The 22,285-nt window shown below is 38.8% G+C and overlaps 1 protein-coding gene across 1 annotated transcript in view; it reads left to right on the top strand.

The window, feature by feature from the left end:
- Window positions 1–22,285, top strand: part of LOC136875702 (stress-induced-phosphoprotein 1) — a 71,976-nt gene that overhangs the window by 36,876 nt on the left and 12,815 nt on the right. Inside the window, exon 4 of the mRNA XM_067149270.2 lies at window positions 19,211–19,311. Coding sequence (XP_067005371.1) covers window positions 19,211–19,311 — 101 coding nt within the window. The remainder of the gene's footprint in view (window positions 1–19,210; window positions 19,312–22,285) is intronic.

Genomic DNA, 22,285 nt, shown 5'->3' with positions numbered 1-22,285 from the left:
TCATCACTAAAAATTGATGCCTGCTTGGCCATCACATGATATAGATGTTGATTCCCATAGGGAATTTGAAATATTTGTCCTGAATGAGCAAATTTATAATACCAATATAAATGGTCCGTTATTGGACATTATAAATTTTCCAGCTAGCTCATTCTTGGTTGCCAGCGTTGGTGGCTCCAGTTAGCCTACGCAGTGGCCTCCACGGTATGCACTAGCCAGCGTATTGGTAGGTGTGCTAGGTACCAACTGATGAGCCCACCCTAGCACACGAGGGCGAAACGCTGGCAACCAAGAATGAGCTAGCTGGAAAATTTATAATGTCCAATAACGGACCATTTATATTGGTATTATAAATTTGCTCATTCAGGACAAATATTTCAAATTCCCTATGGGAATCAACATCTATATCATGTGATGGCCAAGCAGGCATCAATTTTTAGTGATGAGACAAAGTCTCTTAGTGCATTGGCACTGCCGGTGGCTCCAGTTAGCCTACGCAGTGGCCTCCACGGTATGCACTAGCCAGCGTATTGGTAGGTGTGCTAGGTACCAACTGATGAGCCCACCCTAGCACACGAGGGTGAAACGCTGGCAACCAAGAATGAGCTAGCTGGAAAATTTATAATGTCCAATAACGGACCATTTATATTGGTATTATTATATTGCTTTGGGCCGAGGTCTGCGTTATGCAACAAGGTTATTTTGTTCCTAAGGTAACAAGTTATTTCCCTAAATTTTGTATATTTTTATTTTATGAAGGTTGAAACTGTTGGACCGGTTTCTTTCATTATTTTATTTGTTCTTGATTTTTGTGTGGCCATTGATATTATTTGATCTTATGTTTATCTAATAAACTTTGTTTTCTACTCAGTGTTGTTATTGTAGGAGTAGAAGGGGCAGCCTTTTAAATCTTCCCCTCTTGATTTAATAGGCTCAAGTTCAGTTCATGACTTTTGTTTCTGATCATTTTGATCCGATCCGTGCAAACTATGATAGGTAAGTATTTATTTTTCACCCCATTAGCTCTGTTTGATTTGAACTTCCACTGATTATTTTGTTTTTATTTTTTGATATCTTTCTGCCTGGGTATGTGTTGTGTTTTCCGGTTATTTATTCCTCGGTGCTCATCGTGCCCAATCCTGCCATGGGTATGAGAGAAGAATAACATAGGCTGGACTAACACAACCACATACCATATTCATCTTGATAGCAGAGGGGGCCACACACCTCAGTCTCTCTTCATCTTATCTCTTGCTGTGCCACTCTGTCCATTCTTTCACTTTTGAGTAACTTCTCCTGCAATATTTTTGCTTGTTCCAGCCTGGTAAACACTTCTCACTTTCTGTGCATGAAAATAGCTCAGTCTTTTCCATTTATAGTATGTGTGTAGTCCTCGACAGGTTTTTTATAGTATAGAATTGTCAGCCCAACCCCTATGTGGAGGACCTGGGACCAAGGTATCACTCTTAGACTGGTTCATCTCCTTAGACGTATCTGGCATGACTGGCCTTTCCAGGAGCTCGTATTCCCATAGGTATAGGTCTAAGAGCCATTCAAGCACTCAAGCCTCCAGGAAATTTGCCTTTGAGGTGGTGATGCATGTGAGTAGCAGATAGTGATCATTAGTTGCAGGAAGTCTTGAATATAATTTCAAACCTTATGCACATACTGTACATAAACATACACTGTCTGATTGGAAATATCTGGACATGTACACATAAACTAGATGACGGGAAGGACAACACAAGACACCACATACAGGATAGCATGTTCCCCGGAAGAAAGAGCCTCAATGATCGATGCAAGCACAGGATCTCCCCTTTGACACACTTACCGATGTCATGAAATAACAAAGGAGAATCAGTGGAAACTGGAAGACAAAGCCATAACAAAAATCATGGTTAGACAGGCTACATGTGTTGAATGACAGGGACCTTCAAGTATTGAAGGTTGTACGGGAAGAATTGTGTAACATCATGAAATGCCATTAATTGTGCTGCTGGCACCATGACTCTTTGCTACGGGATGCAAAGACTGGGGTTCAAGACTCAGGCACCTGCACATTTCGCTGGTGAACGATGAGCATTGCATGTGGTGGCTTAACAAGTACTACCACTGGTCTGTGAACGACTGGAAACACATGATTTGGAGCGATGAATCATGCTATGCTGTGTAGCAGTGAGATGAGAGGGTCTTTGTGTGATGAATCCCAGGCAAACAATACAAGCGAGCCAGTACAGTGCCCACACTGAAATTTAGCAGGGGTGGGATGTTGTTTTTCATGGAAGGGACGTAATACTATAGAGCATGTTGAAGGCAGAAAGATATTAATACATTGGTGACAGGTCCCAAGAAATCTTGCAGTACGCTCATGAACAGTTGGTGCCAAGCCCTGAGAAATCTTGTTTTTATGCACCTCACATTTTTGTGATCCCTCCTGTGACAGGATTATAAGTTTCAAGTGGTGTAGTCATAGAATATAGAGTGTAAGGCAGCTATTGCTGCATCTCTCTTTTTTTTTATCCTTTCATGTAGTTAACAAAATAATTCCTGGGTCAACATAGCGCTGTGCATGCAGCTGTTTGTGATGAATTATGTACAGACCGGTTATCAGATCTACAGAGTGACAGTGAATTGGATATTTCTAATGATGTTAGTGATTCTGAAAGTGAATTAGGAACTTCGGCATCAAATCGTGGACAGCAATTTTGTATGTTGAAATACAACAGTGACTCAGAAGCAGCTGATGAAGAAGTCAACATAGGTATGTAGGTCCGTCCTCTCCAAGGGTACTGCTTTGAAATACAGAACTACTAAGTAGCCTGGTGAGAACATTTCTGCATTTGAGGTCAATATCTTGAATACTTTCTGAGTCACAGTAGTTCGAGTGCAGCAGCGTAATTTTGGTCCTACAAACTTGAACTATCCTGTCAACAGGGGGTAGCAGCCTCTATTCCGAGACAGTCACCATTGTGTTAAGACATTTTGACCAGCTGCATGTCTATTGTAGAATGTCTTTCAGCATGATAATACTCCCTGCCGTAAAACATAGTCTGTGAGTGGTTTGTGGGCAATAAGGTTCTGAAAAATGACTTACCAGTGTTGAGTCTTCGACCTCTGGGAAGAACTAGAATGGCGACTGTGCTACAGACTCCAACCACCCACATCACTAACTACTCTTACTATAGCACTGCTGGAAGAATAGTCTGCCATTCTCGTGGATACATTCTAACTCCTGGTAGACAGTCTCCCATGCAGAGTTCAAGTTGTAATAAAGTTTAAGGTTGGACATACCCCTTATTAATACATCCTAAATACTTGAAATCCACATGCTCCAATTTTTTATTCCATATCTTACATTCAGTCTTCTTAGATTTCTTTCCTACTGATATCATTTTAGTCTTGAAAATGCTAATTTTTCTGTCAAACTTCTGTTTCTCTTCAATCTCCAAGATATTAGATTACAGCCTTACACCATGGCCTACCATTAAGACCAAGTTGTCACCATAAGCAAAACTGCTTACTACATTTCCATTTACTTGAATCACACCTGGCCATTTAATACCTTTCAGTAAATGATCTGTGTTGTATCAGGTTTCGACAAGTTTGACACAGCATTGTGCACTAACGCATAAAATTTTGGGACACCACATTCCCTTGTGTGATTTCACATCGCCTTTCAGGCAACAGTGCAGGTGAAACACTGAACATTCTAGAGCAGTGGAAGTAGATTTGAGTTTCATTGGTAGAGAAAAGAGCCTGGTTTAAACTGTGTAATTCTATTGGCCCTCAGCCAGATCTGCTGACTCTGGATTTCCTGCCTCACGCTAGCAAGCACTTTCCTGATGCATCACTTCTTGGGGTGGATCTTGAAGGAGGTGGAGGTGCTCCTTGAACCACCTGCTCCACTGGGAGCCTTAGCTGAACCTTAGGTAAGATGTAATGACTTTTAAGCTTTGTATCATAATGTAAAGTAATTCTAATTTCTTGGACCACTCTCCAGGCCTTTTCTCTTTCAGTGCATTTTTGTTAAAATGAACCTTTTTTGACAGTTTCTTCTGAATTATGAAGTTCATGTCACCAGATAAGCTAACCTTTTAAATACCACTCTTATTTGTAAATTCAGTTAGGTAATTACAGTATGTTTGTCTTATTTTAAATTGGGTTTCTTAAATCTCAGTTATTTTGCTCAGAGTATCAAGATGCAAAAGGAATGTACCTATGCACTCTCCCGTTCACTTCCTCAATTTTTTTTATACAATATCTGGTGTAGTCGTATGCATCTATTCTTCTTTTTAATATTTTCTTTAACAATGAACCTTTCAAGGCTTTGAGAACCACATTCTATGTCAATGATACTGGTAGGTAGAATATTAAGTGGAATTTTCTTCAAACAACTTGGGTATTGTTCCTCTTGCACCAATTATGAGGCCTATCACCTTGATGTTATCCAGTCCACATTCATGTCTGTAATAATAATAATAATAATAATAATAATAATAATAATAATAATAATAATATTATGTTGTAATCGGGCAGGGGGCAGTGTGCTATACGTGACAACTATGAACAATTCTTGTTTTTAATGTTTCCTTTCTTGTAATTCACTGCATTAATGGTTACATTGCTTATACATACATTTATTGAGAGAATAAACACTTCTCCATGAGGAGGATGCCCATGAGGACAAAATATACAGATTCATTATTAATAACTGTTCAGATGATGCCTCATCATTAACAACGAACCTTTCAAGGCTTTGAGAACCACATTCTTGTCTAACCCTTGTAACTACTTTCAACCAAGAACCCATTCTATTATCAGTTCCTATTGTGGCCCAATTATCAGCATTGAGAACATGATTTCAAAATATTCCTTCCAGTATCCAGCAATTCTCTAGGTTCTATAATGTGTTCACTTGATTTTCCTATTTAAATGAAATAAGTTTTGTCTGCTGACCCCAATAAATTGGGAAAGTAGCCACGAAGAAGAAGTTTTTTTTCTGTAATTTGGTCAGAATTTTAAAAATTGGTATTGGTAGGTTGGTCACGTACAGAATGAGAAAGAAGTGCAATTTTTAAGTTTCTCTCATATCCTTTGTATGTAATGTATTATGTGAATCACAAGGAAACAGCTGAATAGAATTTAAATTCTATGACTAAAATTTATTAGTTACTGCTAATTCTTACACACTACACAAGTTTGCACACTCTCTACTTTTGCTAATTCACTCATACTGATTGTTTACTCTACCACTTACAAAGAAACACAATCACGCTAGCTACATAGTACACTACACATTGTTCCACTACTGTCACTTACACTCTAAAGCAGTTTCACAAATACTTGCTGTACACTATCTCAGCCACTTAGTTCTGTACATTGTACACTTGTCTAGACACAACAGTCTTCATTCATTGTCCCTTGCAGATCCCTTGTCGAACTCTCCCACACCAGCACCAGACACATAATGTTCACTTTACAGCTGCTGGACATAAGAGACTAAACTTCTCAATGACAAACTTGGTTCCACAGACAGGACATGCACTGCACTGCTCTGCTCAACTGACCCTCAAATCAGACTGAGAACATACTTGAGCTCATCCGGCTTGCCTTACACACCTGGCTTGTTCCTGATTGGTTGGCTGTGCAGCAGTTGTGGTAGTGGTGGTTTCCAAGGCAGAGCTCCTCCCTAAGGTCTAGTGCATCTATATCATCTGATGGCCAAGCAGGCATCAATTTTTGGTAGTGAGACAAAGTCTCTCATAGTGCGTTGGCACTGCCGGTGGCTTCAAGTAGCCTACGCAGTGGCCTCCACGGTATGCACTAGCCATGCGTCTTGGTTGGTGTGCTAGGTACCAACTAACGAGCCCAACCTAGCTCACGGGGGTGAAACGCTGGCAACCAGGAATGAGTTAGCTGGAAAATTTATAATGTCCAATAACGGACCATTTATATTGATATAATATAACACTGATCTTGTTGATAAATGCTACAAAACAGAAAATAAAATTTCAGTCTTATGCATTGAACGAATTCATTCTAGTATGAATAATTATTAAATAATAATAATAAGTAATAATTTTTGAAAGATTCTGAGTCTTTTGCTGTTAATGTTAATCTTACCGTAAAATACTTTGTAACAAAAAACAGGAGGAATAGTAAATTTTGATCTTCCATGCCTCATATATTAAGTAGTAGTAGTAGTAGTAGTAGAAAAGTTACCGGTCCCGATACTTGAATGTATTCTGCCCCAAAGCAGACCGTTTAGTGGTTGTCTGCATGACGTGTGAGGTAGGTCGAAGCTGTGGAGTTAGATAACTTCTTTTTTTTTTTTTTTTTTTTTTGATCCTGCCATTCCTCTGGATCATACATATTTTGGAAAACTACTGGTACACTGGTCCATCAGAGTATTTGAGCTATTTAGTCCAGACTATGGAAGTGCTGATAGGAATGGGAAGTTTACAGCTATGAATTAGATTGCTTTTCTCCATTTGCATGAACCACGGATATGGCTGACCTGTCAAAAACTGGTATAATAGCTAGTCTTAAATAAAAGTTAATATTAAACAGCCAATCAATATGATTTATTACATCTATATATCTATGTTGTATGTTGGGTATTCAGCCCGAAGGCTGGTTTGATCCTCTGCAACTCCGCCAACAGCTGTCATAAATAGCCTAGGCGTCACTGAAGAGGCGTACTAGGGAAATGAGGAGTGAGGTAGTTTCCCGTTGCTTTCCTCACCGAACCAGCCGTTGCTATGACATATCAGTCTGCCAAGCCCACTGAAATGCATGCAACAACCGATCCTATGAGCGATATTTTCACACCATTCATAACAGGGACTGGCTGCGTAAGGAATGGTATTACTAGCATCACTCATACCTCAGTCACTTTCATATTGTCAAAGCCAAGGATGAGACTGGGACAGGTCAATGAAAGTAACAAATTTGATATAGCCCATACCAGAAGACATAGTGCACTGTAAACACTACATCTTGCCAGCAAAGGCATTATATATCTATATATATAAAATGCGAGTTTTGTCTGTACATTGCTCAGAATTTAAAGAGGATGGTATTTCTGTATCAGTTGTGCCCACAGTAACAAGGAAATGCACTTTTTACTTTTCCATAATTTCTGTCTGCCTGTCTGTCTCTTTGTATGTATGTATGTATGTATGTATGTATGTATGTATGTATGTACACGCATCACGAGAAAACGTCTTAAGAGATTTAAAGAAAATCAGTATACAAAGTAGGGTAATAATTCGCTACAATCTAAGCCATAAATAATTTTATTCACGCTGACTGAAATGGTAGTTTAGGGGAAGGCCAAAATTTAATTCGCAAATATTTGTTATTATTGGTCATATCTTAATGAAAATCGGTATACAAAGTCAGGGAATAAGTCGCTATAATCTAGGCCATCAATAATTTTACTCATGGTGAGTTAAATGGTAGTTTAGGGGAAGGCCTAAAATTTAATTCTCAAATATTTGTTTTGAATGGTCGTATCGTAACGAGAATCGGTAGGGGAAGTCAAAGAATAAGTCGCTATAAATAATTGTATTCACGCTGAGAAAATGGTGATTTAGGGGAAGGCTTACAATGGAATTCTCAGATATTTGTTATTAGTGGTCCTATCTTAAAATCGGTATGCAAAGTCAGGGAATAAGTCGCTATAATCTAGGCCATAAATAATTTTATTCGCGCTGAATGAAATGGGAGTTAAGGGGTAGGCCTAAAATTTAATTCCCAAATAATTGTTATTAGTGGTCGAATCGGTAAATACTACATAAGTAAAGTTATATAGTATTATATTTCTGACCATTTATGTCTTATACATTGTTACCATACCGGCTATGATCAGAGATATTCATAAATTTGGATTTTTGTTACTGTTACTAAGTCCTTATCAGCACCAAGTCACGAGGAAATGGGTAGACAGGATTTTATGAAAATCGGTATGTAATGTCAGAGAATAAGGAACTACAGTTTATGCTATAAATAATTTTATAAGATGCCCCAATATCACAGAGTCGAAAGAAAATTATATGTGAAGGCTCATAAAAAGAAAGCTCATAAAATTGTTCAACAATAAACATTACAAATTACCATTGTTTGTTGTGATGTGCTTTGTCTTCTGTTGTCATTCATCTCCGATAGATAGGATTACTGCTGCATATCAAGTATTTTAATTAAATTTTCCGTACGTCACACCGACACATATAGGTCTTATGGCGATGATGGGATAGGAAAGGGCTATGAGTGTGAAGGAAGCGGCCTTGGCCTTAATTAAGGTATAGCCCCAGCATTTGCCTGGTGTGAAAATGGGAATCCATGGAATAACATCTTCAAGGCTGCCGACAATGGGGTTTGAATGCACTATCTCCCGGATGCAAGCTCATAGCTGCGCGCCCCCTAACCACATGGCCAACTCTCCCGATCGTACGAGTGTAACAGTCTGCCTGAATAATAGCGGGAAGTAGCTGGGGAGTTAGGTAACTTTCTTCTTTAGCATGCCATTCCTCTGTTTCATAAATTTTCCGATACTACTGTACGTAACACACTGGTTCATCATAGCATTCGAGCCATTCAATCCCTACCCTGAGGCATTGATTCGAATGAGAAGTGTGCATATTTAATGGAATATTGGCAGAGAAGTGTTCACGGCTGTATGTGGTCTGGTCATTCCAGCTCTGGAACTTTGGACTGTTAGATCGGCACCGTAGTACTGTTCATTAAGTGAGAAAATGTGCGGTTTTTCATTTGATAGAGTATTTTAAATAATAACATTGCTTTTAATCGCTACACTGACATTTTTGTAATGTCCTATATTGACTTCAGTTAGGAAAACCACAAAGTAAGTCTTCCTGAGAATCCCGTAGCGAAGCACGGGGACATCAGCTAGTAATACTTACATATACATGTTTCATCCTGTTTTAAGGGATTCTTCATTGTGTTAGATTCTTTGGATCAACACATTAATAATGCCATCCAGGCAGGCAAAAAATACAACCTTTATTGCAATCTCAAAATAAAGTTTGCCAAATTAGGGCAAGACTTACATTTTTTGAAAAAATGCTTGATCAATAACTTAACCCCCAAATTTTTAAAACTCACGAAGAAAACTCATAGGAACACAGCAAAAACTTGTGCAATTCAGCTTAAAACTGTTAACATTTGGATTAAAGATGAAATCAAATTTCTGCATAAGAAGAAATCTCTTCTGAACCACAAACTATATGAAACTCATTTAGAAGTTTGCACTCTTCTTTGCCCCCTCGATCACTCTATCGAAACGAGTCGAAACATGTTTGAATTTTATTATTCCATCTAATGATGGAATTGTTATGTATTGAAAGGTTACATTGAAAAAAATGTTTCATTTGTATACATAAATAATTCAGTGGTAACTGCCATATACATAGTTCAATCATCACACTTAAAACATTGTGCAATGAGAAGTTATCCGAAGTGAAGTTCTTCAGTAAAACTAATAACATTAACTATTATTATTAAAATTCTTCAAGGCAAATTATAATTCAACTTAAGATTTAAAATGGGAAATTAAACTATTAGATGCTTTCTTGTCCTTTAGTTTTTAGTCTGTTATTATTATTATTATTATTATTATTATTATTATTATTATTATTATTATTATTATTATTATTATAATATCTTCTCATACATTAGGAACATCTTGTCTAAACGATGCACCTCAGAGGAGGATGTGGAAAACTACTCTTTGGTGCTCATTTGGTCATCTTAACCAAGCGAGTCTTTAGGAATAAAGACCTAACCGTTTGTACCGAACTCATGGTGTATAAAGCAGTCATCATCACGTTACACTCTTGATGTAAAACCTGGACCCTGTACCGCCAGGACATCAAGAAATTTGAATGTACCAAGCAAGTTGGCCGTGCGGTTAGGGGCACGCAGCTGTGAACGTGCATTTGGAAGACAATGGATTTGAACTCCACTGTTGACAGTCCTGAAAATGGTTCTCTATGGTTTCCCATTTTCACACCAGTCATATGTTTGGGCTGTACCTTAATTAAGGCCATGGCTGCTTCCTTCCCATTCCTAGCCCTTCCCTATTCCATTGTCATCATAAGACCTATTAAATATCAAATGGGTGAACCATGTCTCAAATATTGCAGTTCTTGAGAAAGTGTGCATTAACAGTGTAGAAGCCTCTATCAATGGCCATCGGCTTCCGTGGACTGGGCATGTATGCTGTATGAATGACACCAGACTTTCTTGTCAGTTTTTATTTTATTTTATGGTGAACAAGATACCATGGTGCCCCTCTGAAGAGTTATAAAGACTAGCTTAAACAAACCATGAAGGTCACACACATCAACCCTCAAACTCTTGGCATACTTGTCAAGAATTGCTCACTTTGCCACCAAACCACGTCTAATGACGTTTAACTGTTTGAGCAAGAGCTTCTTAGCCATGAAGGGGTTAAACGACAGTTATGCATACTCGGTCAGATGCAGCCTCATCCTCCCCCATCCGTTGAATGCAATGTGTGTGGAAGCATGTTTCATGCTAAAATTGGCTTGTTCAGTCATCAGAAATACAAGCACAAACAGTGTTGAGGCTAGTGGATTGTAAGCAGGAGAATTTGTATTCTTGGAAATGAGTACGAGATGGGGATGAATAATGTATGCCACATGTGGAACTGCTGTAATTCCTTTTGGAAAACTGTAGTTTTGAATCAAAATCATTCAAAAGCTGAAGACTGATTTAAATATTTTTAATAATTATAAATTTGCAATGAGTGTGTGACACAGATGTCACCCAATTTATGGCATTTGCAACACCACCACTCTTCAACAATGATGTAGAATTAAGTGGTCAGTATCAAATATAAATGTACTCCTCAAGTAAATTTGCAACATGTTCTGTTGGTACTTCAAGAAATGTCAAACATGTGCCACTGAAAATGTCTGTTACATATTGATGGCACGTGCATTCAGTTGAAAACATATCACCATTGAAACAGAATATTACGTATGTTGAAGATGAAGTTTGATGATTTTTTTTTTTTTATTTATTTATTTATTTTTTTTTTGCATAAGTTCCTTTGATTTTGATCCATCCTCAATGAATTATATATCGTCTGCAAAATTGTTCTACGGAATCCTTAGCCTGTTTAATGGAATTGGGTCTGAGTGGAGGTACTCCCAAGGATAATCAATCAATCAGTCAATACTGATCTGCATTTAGGGCAGTTGCCCAGGTGGCAGATTCCCTATCTGTTGCTTTCCTAGCCTTTTCCTAAATGATTTCAAAGAAATTGGAAATTTATTGAACATCTCCCTTGGTAAGTTATTCCAATCCCTAACTCCCCTTCCTATAAATGAATATTTGCCCCAGTTTGTCCTCTTGAATTCCAACTTATCTTCATATTGTGATCTTTCCTACTTTTATAAACGCCATTCAAACTCATTTGTCTACTAATGTCATTCCACGCCGTAATGGTGAGGGTGCTATGAATAACTGTTGCTAACCTGCTGCAGCCTTTGAGACACAGACCCTCTGACAAGGGTGGACAGTATCTGCCATGAACAGGAAACTCTGTATAGTGTACGAGTTGCAGCATAGGCGGCAGTGTTTCAAGGTGTTCACAGACCTCTTAAGAAAAATAGAATATACAGCCATTTTCCCAATATTAAAATCTAAAGCATTCTTGGCCTTTACAGTGACAATTTAATTCACATGTTTGGAGAAAATATTCCATAGGAGTTCCTCCAAGTTATTAAGTCACATTTGAAGCAGCTGAATTTACTGCTGAGAGTATTTACTGGTGATGGATGAAAGTGATATTTGGGTAAGGAATCCATTTACTGATGAGCTATCAACCAAAATCTCTTTTATGCTGCAAGAAAGGGAGTGTCTTTGGCAGAATTTTCAAACTGGCAGTTTTAATCAAATTTCAGTTTTCACTGTTACAGTTGCCTGATCTTTGGTTTTATATCGTGACTGACTATCCTGAACTCTTGAGAAAAGCTCTGAGGAGCTTACCTGTGTTCCTCACTACTTATTTGTGTGAAACTACATTTTCCCACCTCATATACTTGAAATCTAAGTAATAAACTCAAAGTTGAGAGCGATTTAACATAGAAATTATCGGACATTAAACCCAACATTGCAGAGGTAATTGTACAAAAGCAGCTTCATAGTTCATTTTAAACAGTACTTGATGTCGGTGATTTTGGCTTATCAATTGAAATATAAGAGTACATATTTACGTTTGTTATATTTCAAAACTGAGAGGAGGTCCGTGATTTAATTTTTTCCAAGGGGTCTGTGGACAGGAAGATGTGGGAGCCACTGAGTTACAGGAATGTTTGGGGGAGCACAAACACCCAGTCTCCTAACCAGGGGAAATAGGTTTATAATTAAAATCCCACAACCCAGCTGGGAATTGAACCCAACGCCCTAAGACCAAACCCCTGTAGGGACACCAGGACCTTGACGTTGGTATGGGGGCTTGTATGTTCGTAGATCCCGAGGGCTGTGCCAGCTCAGGGTTACTGATGCTGGATTGGCCTCATATCCTCAGCTCCTTAATTTTCATTTTTCTTACTGTCTGGTCAGCTTTTCTGCCTCGGGTAATAAGGTTGTACGGAGGTATCTTTCTCCACCAATCACAAGTTTCCGGTCGTGATGAGGTGTTGAATGGCTACTGGTAGAATAGTCGCTAGAACCCCGCCTCCAGATACCAGGTGCCCTCTGAAGTATTAAGCCTTACCTTGGTATGTGGGGCTCAGTTGAGCATTAACTATTTATATCTCTAACTACTTGTGGAACCAAAAATGGAACCCTCTTCTTCATTTTCAAAACTAGGTAGCACCCTCAAAACAGCGTCCAAGATAGGCAAGAAACTAAAGAAATACACCCCAGTTCCCATAGATTATGAAAGTGTCGAAAAACTCTCTCAATTTCTGGTTGCTTCCAGGGTTGATGGAGAGAGTTTTATTGAAGAAGTGCTTTCTTAATCAGTAATTCTGTGGAAGAAATTGGTGGTGAAGCCGAGAAGATGTGTAAGCTTTGTGATGAATCTGTACTGATCAAGATGTTGTCAGCTGAACAGTATAGATGGCTACTTTAATGCCAAATTATTCAGGAAGGTTGATGTTAACATAGAGAAGCACAAATCTCTGAACTCCTGCAGAGATTTGGTAAAGGCTTCCGATGATTACATCATCAGAAACCTTGCTCGTTGGGGTGTAACCAACGTGAGGAGGTTAAAGATGCATGTGTGTGATCCGCTTGATACGGGCAATATCATCCTGACCTTCGAAGCCCAGACCTTGCCCAAACAAATGAAGGTAGCAATTTACCATTTGACTATGCACATATATTCCAGCTCCACTGAGATGTCACTACTGTCATAAATTTGGTCACACCTCATTGTGATGTCAAGGTTCGGCAACCTGTAAGGTGTGTGGGAAATGAGAGTGTGCTGGTGTAGACTGCACACCACCACCTGTGTGTGTGTTAACTACCCAGGTGTGCATGCTCCAATCTCCAAGGAATGTCCCAAGAAAGTTCAAATCTCTGGCTGTGCCGGAGTTCTCCATCTCCCTTGCTGAAAAGATCGCACTACTACAGATTTCACCACAAAGCTTTGTACCAGTTACCAGGAAAAGTCCGAACCACCAAAAAAATTGAGTGAGGAAACTGGAGATCCCAGGAAAGTATCATACCTCCTGGGAAGATAACAGGCATCTTTGGCTGGGAAGTCTGACCCTATCAGGATGGGGGAGACTTCTCTAACTAGGGCTGAACAATTTTCGAGTCCTCCTACCAATGCCCAGAATGAAAAGAATTTTAAAAAAAGTTGAAGTCTACTCCAACCCAATCGTGGGTCACCGCATCCTCAAAGGAATTTGGCCAACCACCCACTGGATCTCATCCAAAGTGTGCAGAAATGTTGAACAAGAGCAAGAGGGCCTCTTGGTCTCTTTCTGGGGAACCCAGTTCTCTCAAGAAGAAAGTCCGCTGTTCCCGATCAAATGGCTCACCATCGACGGAGTGTTCATTTACCAAGTTACACCCTAGTGAGGAGACAATGGAAACTGAACCATTCATTATCGTTAATGGTGATGTCAATGAAAGTGGTAATTGACAGATGGCTGAACGAAAGGAGGACAAGCAGTTGTCCTAATTTCATCACTAGTCTCTTCTGACATCTTCAGTAAAGATGTACCACTGTTAACCCTCAAAGTGGCAAACGCCTGATATCAGGCGTTTTATGAATTTGCCCAGTGGCAGTGCCTGATATCAGGCGTTTTGACATGCTCTTTATTTTATTTTGATAATCAAATTATTATTTATCGAAATGTGCTAATTATGAATCAATCAAAGGAGAAATGTCCGGTCATAATCATGAAATAGTTTGTATAATAACATGTTGCACTAATCTAGTGTAAATCATTGCCAAAGTAGCATCATAAACCCGCTGTCTTGTGCTAGCTGCTATGTACTCAGCGGCCGGCCACACGTATGTCTCAGCTGAGCCATATATATTTAGTCGCCAGTTTTCCTTCTGATATCAGTCTGAAGTGTTGATATGCACTCATGTCAGCAATACTGAATCATTTCCTCGTTTTTCTAGCGGAATGAATTGCTGGCTAGCGAGATAAATTTCGTGTTAGTCGTTAAAGAGATATTTTGTTGACATCAGGAGTAATGTTCAGCGTTGTTTGCGCCTCTAAATATTGTCATAATTTCTTCGTTGACTGAATCTTCATCTGTGTCAACATTACCATCCGGTGGTTCAATATATGTATCCTCAATTTGATGTCCTAACTCATCTTCTGCTTCTTGTATCCATTACTGATAAGGTCAATCCACCCCTGGAATAATAAAAAATAAATTTAAAAAATTGTAACCAAATACACTTACTACATATGCAGTCTTTGAGTGTACAATATAACAAATCAGGTATAATATTTAAAAATTACTTTTTTTTTTTGCTAGTTGTTTTACATCGCACCAACACAGATAGGTCTTACGGCGACGATGGGACAGGAAAGGGCTAGGAGTGGGAAGGAAGCGGCCGTGGCCTTAATTAAGGTACAGCCCCAGCATTTGCCTGGTGTGAAAATGGGAAACCACGGAAAACCATCTTCAGGGCTGCCGATAGGGGGATTCGAACCTACTATCTCCCGGATGCAAGCTCACAGCCGCGTGCCTCTACGCGCATGGCCAACTCGCCCGGTAAAATTACTTTTATCAATGGCTTGATATTATAAACGTCCAGTGATGCCATATGGTATCATGAACTTACGGATGTTATTGTATTGTCACCATTAAGATTGTTGAAATTCAAATATTACACAAGGTTTCTTTGATTCATTGTTAATATTATAATATACCGATCAGAAAGAAATAATGGGTATCACGGGGAATATTTTACTTACACATATCGAAGTCCATGATTATCACTCCTGAGAATCACCCCTGAATTTGCGTGATTGCTCCAGTTAACAAACAACTTGTAAGTGTTAGAAGCTTCCTCAGACGTGTGCGTCACTTCAAGCCTAAGAACGTATAAGACCCCGACTAAACCGTTCTTGCAACTCAAACTAGTACCAGCTCGGTTAAACTTCTACTGCACTCTGATATCATATGGTATCAGTGGGCGCTAATGGGTCAGATTTAAAACTGAAACAGTGCATGGTTAAATGTTATGTTTGGTCAGTTTTGCTTTATGAAGCTTGGACTTGAAAACGGCCACCATAAAATAAAAGGCTGGAAGCTCTCGAAATGTGGTTTCATAGATGAATGTTAAGTCTCCTGGATAGAGCATGTCTCTAATGAACAAATATTGCAGAGAGCAAACTCTAAAAGAGAACTGCTTACTACTACCAAATGCAAAAAAAGTGCGTACCTGGGGCATGTGTAGATGCATGATTATTCGCATTAATGATAAACGCGACAAACAATTTGATGCAATTCTGACATATCTTAACAAAATTTATGATTCTGGTTAAGAGAATAGTGATTTTGTTTTGGTGAATTACAACAAATTAAAGTTAGCAGTGTTTACTTATTTTGTGATAAGTGCAAAACTGCAGTGAAATTCATGGAAAATAACGAGCTTGAAATTGTATTTCAATATTACCTGTGTGAAGACAATTGGAAGACAGAATTAGGATTTATCGATTTGACAAAAATAATGTACCTGTAAGTTCTAATATTCTAGGAAATCCCTTAATGGTATGGCCATATAGGGCAAAAGGGTAATTTGTTAAAGACTGTATTATAGTCCTAATCAAGATTACATAAGGAATAATGAATGATTATCAATATTGTTTCTCTTTAAATATCTATTTTTTACATAAATAATTCACAAATCGCATGAACGAGATTTTTTATAAATAATTTTAGAAAATTATTAGCCGGGCTCAGTGGCTCAGCCAGTTGAGGCACTGGCCTTCTGACCCCAACTTGGCAGGTCCAGTCCTGGTTCAGTCTGGTAGTATTTGAAGGTGCTCAAATACCTAATCCTCGTGTCGGTAGATTTTCTGGCACATAAAAGAATTCCTGCAGGACTAAATTCTGGCACCTCGGCGTCTCCAAAAACCTTAAGTGGGATATAAAGCCAATAACATTATTATTATAGAAAATGATTACAGTGAAATTCAAGCGATGGGTCAAGTCCTATTTTGCAAAATAACATAAAAACTTGTTTCCTTTTTGCAAACTAGAAAATAAATTATTGCAAAAAAAACTTGCCTCTAGGCATGTGTTATTAGGTGAAAGATGATTCAGTATTGCATTTCATTTTAAAAGGCAAACTTGAAGGATAGTGAGGAGTAGGTAGATAAAGAACATCATGTCTCAAGAATATTCAAGACTGGAATACAAACCATCGCACAATTCGTGTTGTTGATGATAGGATACCATGCATATTGATCACCAACATCTGGGAAACTGGGCAAGGCATACACAGGTACAGCAGGTACAGAGTATATCCATGATGATACAAACTTTCAGGGATGATGGAGGACAGCAAATGGATCAATTTGAGATAAAGAACTGTTGTCCGGAAACATTTGTGTCAAAAGATATTAATAATCCAAGTTGTTTAACATCTGTCCATTCTTAGCAGATGCTGGGATGTCAGAATTTCGTCCCATAGTAGTTCTTTAATGTGCCAGAAGCCAACGACATGGGGTTGTCACCTTTAAACGCCCCTAAAAGTCACCAACCTTACTCATCTTTGAACCTGTTAACTTGGGATTATTAGACCAACGCTGTATCTACTACACCATTGTGGCCGGCAGTTAAACATTAAAGCAAAAGTCAGTCTGATACCTTCGACTGTACTGTACACGATATTTTGTTAATAGTACAATAGAGGAGACAATCCCGACGAACAGAGGAGGCTAGGATAATAACTCAACGACTCCAATGCAGATGGCATACTGTGTACTGATGTGATCAGTGTGCGATGTCTGTACTGTAGGCTTCAGTCTTATGTTTACGGGTTGAAGTGGTACGAAGATCGGCCCCATCCAGTTGGAGTTGTACCCGGTTACGCCTGCAATTGGCACTCGAGCAGTTGCATGTAAAATGAATGTTTCGCATATGACTGTGTGGTGGTATTACGAGAAATGCAAGCTACATCCCTACTATCCACAGAAAGTGCAGGCTTTGAGTCCTACTGATCGCACCTCAAGTCGTGTTCAGCCAAAGGGTCATGCAGTGCCTTGCAGTCGATCCTCACTTTCCTGCATATATGCTTTTCACAGATGAAGCCTGTTTTACCAGAAATGGAGTGCTAAATAGTCACAGTAGTCATGTTTGGGCCGATGAGAGTCCCCACTATAGTTGTGAAGAGCCATCAGCACAAACTTTCAGTTAATGTGTGGGCAGGCATAATCAGTGATTATGTAGTAGGCCTGTTTCTTCTTCCTCCCTGCCCAAATGCAGCAGTGTACACAGTGGTGCTCAGAGATGTACTACCCACATTCCTGGAGCATATCCCACCTGGCCTTTTTCAACGGATGTGGTTACAACATGATGGAGCCCCACCTCACTTTGGATGAGGGTTCGTGAACACCTGGATCAGACATTCCCTGCAAAGTGGATAGGAAGAGGAGGTCTGTTTCATGGCCCGCTTGTTCACCTGATCTCACTCCACTTGATTTCTTCTTGTGGGGCCATGTGAAAAACCTTGTGGGTGAGACACCTGTCGTGACTGAATAGGATCACTTGACAAGAATTCTCGGTGCCTGCAACGCTGTTCAAACGACACCGGGATATCCGAACGGGTACGGCAGAACTTTGTGCGATGATGCCATGCCTGCATTGACGCAGAAGGATGCCATTTCAAATATTTGTTGTAAATGGAGCAGCTGGAGGTAAACAGACTTAAATGAGTAGAATTTTGCTTAACTTTTGACTCTATCGTTACTGGAATATGCTTCTTTATCTCAAATTGATCCATTTGCCATCGTCCATAATCGTTCAAAGTTTGTAACATCATCACGGACACATCCTGTAGGAGATGAAGATTATTATTATTATCTGTATCCACGTGATGCTATGTGTTCTGTGGCTGGATTCGTTACACCACAAAACAACACTAACATTTACATATATAGACTACAAATCTCAAACAGAGAAATAAAGTGTCTTGTTAGTCATCGTAGTGTGGTAACTTCTGGATAGACATGTTCTGCCAACCTCTGAATATAAACAGACAAATCCTTCACATTTTATAAATAGAGGTTGTAGTATATTCAAAACTGTTATCTAACATGCTTAACAAAGTATGAACATTTTGGTATTCCGACAAAATTGTTTGGGACATAGGACAGAGTTTTGAAATATAGGACAATCCTGTATTTTACGGGATGTAAAATGAACTCTACCCTCAGTAGCCATTGTTAGACCATTATGTGGTAAATAGAAGCATGATTGATATGTTGTCTTCACCATTTAGCATTGCATATATAGTACATTGATAACTGTGTAGAATGAAATGCTGTTTGAACATTCATTTAATGGGAAAGCACATCCAGCTTATCAGATGTCAGCTTTCTTTGAGAAACAGGAAAATGTTATCTTAATATGTTTGCGTGTTTAAGAATGATGAAAGCTTATAACTATGTCTCTTGTAAAAGTCAGTTGTTTTCTCCCTGGGTACTGAAATACGTGATTTACTTTTCAGCTGATGATCAAATTCCTTGGTTAGGTGCTGGAGTGGGAATTATAATGGGAGTGATAATTGTCATTGCAGATCATATATTAACCCACAAACCAACATTAGGGGTAAGTACTATTAATAATATTTGTTTGTAAATGATGAAATTCTATCTTTTACTGGCACTGTCCAGATTTAAATAGCTGTAGTTGTTTGAAGATGGCAGACTTTAATTTTGGTGCTCAACCATCATTAGTGTAGCTCTCTCACTCTCTTTTTTTTAAACCCCACTTCCTTGAGTCAAATACTTGAATGGAGCCTTATTACAGTGTACACTACTTATTATGATCATGGATAGTGTTATCATTCCGATATTCTTATCACTGTCCAGACAAATATTAAAACAATAAAACGATGTTTTTTATTGTAATCAGTATTTCAGTTTTTTTTCACACTTTTGCTTTGTGAAGCTGTTGTTTGAGAACATCTGTGACTGTTCTGCATTCACAAAATGAGTTACACTGTCTGCAACCCTTCTCTCTGTTTATAGTGTTCAGAAGTTCTGAAGGGCGATGTAGAAGGAGTTGCAATTGGCTATTCGCTTATTAAGTTTTCACTTTCAAAAAATAAACCTAGGTTCAACACTTCAGTATAGCTACAGCTTTTACATTCTGAAGTTTACATTATTGCAGTGAAATTATGACTAGTGTGGAGAATAAATGTGAATATTTTAAACTGTAAAGAAAAACTTTAAATCATGAATGCTACCACAAATTGCTAAAAATGAGTCAATGCAGTGCAGCAGTACAGTTACTAATTTCACAACCTCTTCTGTGCAAATTGTTCAGTTGTTCATATCTATATATTTAGTTTATATTGAAAAATGTACTTTTCAAGTTTATGTTTACGCTTAGTTATACCTATATGTTGTGATTTTCTTTGGATCATGTACCAATGTTAGCACCCTCAATTCTTCTCATTGTTCATTGCATGTAAAGATGTCTGTGTTATCAGTCACAAAATATTGTTCAAGCTATGCATTAAAAGTTAACATTAAAGTTTCAAAGTTTTCAGGTATTGTTAATTATATACAGTCCTACAGAAACCAAACACTCAGGCAAGGTGTGATAATACAGTCTGGTCTCATCTGCATTAAGCACACAAACCGGAGAGTATTCAGAAATAATTTTTGGTCACTCATCTTCTATCAATCTTTCAGCACCAGAGAATTCAGCATCCTTCTGTTCACCATGCATTTGTTTGTACACAATGTTCTCTCGCTTCTTCCAATGATAAAACCATCCTTCTGTTGTTACTAAATCATCATCTTCTGTTTTCTCAGCAAGTTGTTGTTCTTTTGTCACATCAGAGATCGCTCACCATGAGAAGTTTTAAAGCTGATTAAACCTCACTGTTCTTTCCACCACAAAACTCCTTACAGTTCCAGTTTTGGTTTTCTCTTCCAGCCCTCACTCTTTCTGTTTTAACAATTTGCACAGAAGAGGTTGTGAAATCAGTAACTGTACTATGGATAACTAGACATAAACGGGCTCGTTAACAGATGATGATAACTGTAGAAATATTGTTGGAAACTATCAGTTTAAGTTTTGCAAGAAAGTAAATAAATCATTAACAGTTGTTCCGGCCTAGCTATGGCTAGACCACCTAGTTGCTCGCTATCACTTTCTAGGACAGATAGCAGCACCCTTCAGCACCCAGCCGGAAGTGGTGTGGACGGAAGGGGATGAGAGACAGTTATGCTTGGGTGCCTCGTGCGAGAGGAGACGGGAACATGTGACTGACTGTTATCGAGGGCATCTGCCCATCAATACGCAGTATTATGTATTTATAATGCGTTATATTAGTGTCTTAAATGTAATAAATGTTGTTATTTAATCAAGTGAGTGAATTACGTTCAAAACATGATGGGAAGTTCTCCAGAGCTTGCCGTTTGTGCTCAACAAATGACGACAAGTCATCAAATGATGGAACCCGAGTGTCTGCCTGTGATAATTCCCAGTCTCGTCTAGTGCAAGCATCAAGTCCTTGAGCATACAGTTGAGTCAAAATAACTTCATGCAGTGGAATGTTAAGTTCTAGGGCCTTGAGTGCATTCAAATGACTATTAAAAGTGTTAGAGTACCTTAACAGTTCTGTGGCTGTTTCACTGGAGACTGATTTTAAAGTTAAGAATGCCTTAACATGAGTAGCTGCTATTAGTTTCTTGTTCTCAAATCTGTCCTTCAACATTTTCCACGCTACCTCATAATTTGCCTCTGTGATGGGTAAATTTTGAATTAATTGGCTGGCTGGGCCCTTGAGAACAGATGCTAAGTAGTGAAATTTCTGGACACTTGGCAGATTATTGTTGTTATGAATCATAACTTGAAAACTGTCTGCGAATGAGAGCCAGTTTTCGTATTTTCCATCGAAATGTGGAATGTTAATAGCCGGTAACTTTAAACTCGCGACACTGCTGACCTGAGTTCTTCCTGAATCTACCGTGTCGCGTGATGACTCTTCAAGTTTCGCTATTATTTTACTCATTTCGCCCTTTACCTTTAGTATTTGGTTTCGAATTCGGCACGCGCCTGATCATGAGCTTGCTCGTTTTCAACGTCTCCTAATTCTAATTCTGACTGTACGTCATCAAACGAAGACATTAATGCACTCATGTCTTCGTATCGCAGTTTAATTTCATGCGAATTCGAATGTTGTTGAGCGATGAAATTCTCAACGAAGGTTTCCGAGCGGGTAAGTTGCGCTTTAAATCGCGACCTCTGCTTAAGAAGCTTTTGCCTTGTTGAGGATTCCATGATGGAGGGGGTAAGACAATAACAAGGAGAAAAGGAGAGCCTTAAATGAATAGTACTGACCTGCCTTCTCAGTTTAGTTTACCTCTGGTGCTGGAACATCGAACCTGGGACTGCCAGATGATGTCATTAAAGTGAACTTCCAAGTATTTCCATGTTACTGTAGAAACTAGTCATCCATACTACACGCCACGCTGCTTTCACGAGGTCCTCGTGGTGTAGATAATCCGGCCCGGTAATTGGACCATGTTTTGAACATAATTCACTCACTTGATTAAATAACAACATT

The sequence above is a fragment of the Anabrus simplex genome, chromosome 1 (assembly GCF_040414725.1).
Source record: "Anabrus simplex isolate iqAnaSimp1 chromosome 1, ASM4041472v1, whole genome shotgun sequence".
Taxonomy (NCBI): Eukaryota; Metazoa; Arthropoda; class Insecta; order Orthoptera; family Tettigoniidae; genus Anabrus; species Anabrus simplex.
The sequence above is the reverse complement of the archived record's forward strand: the minus strand, read 5'-3'. Positions and strand labels throughout refer to the sequence as shown.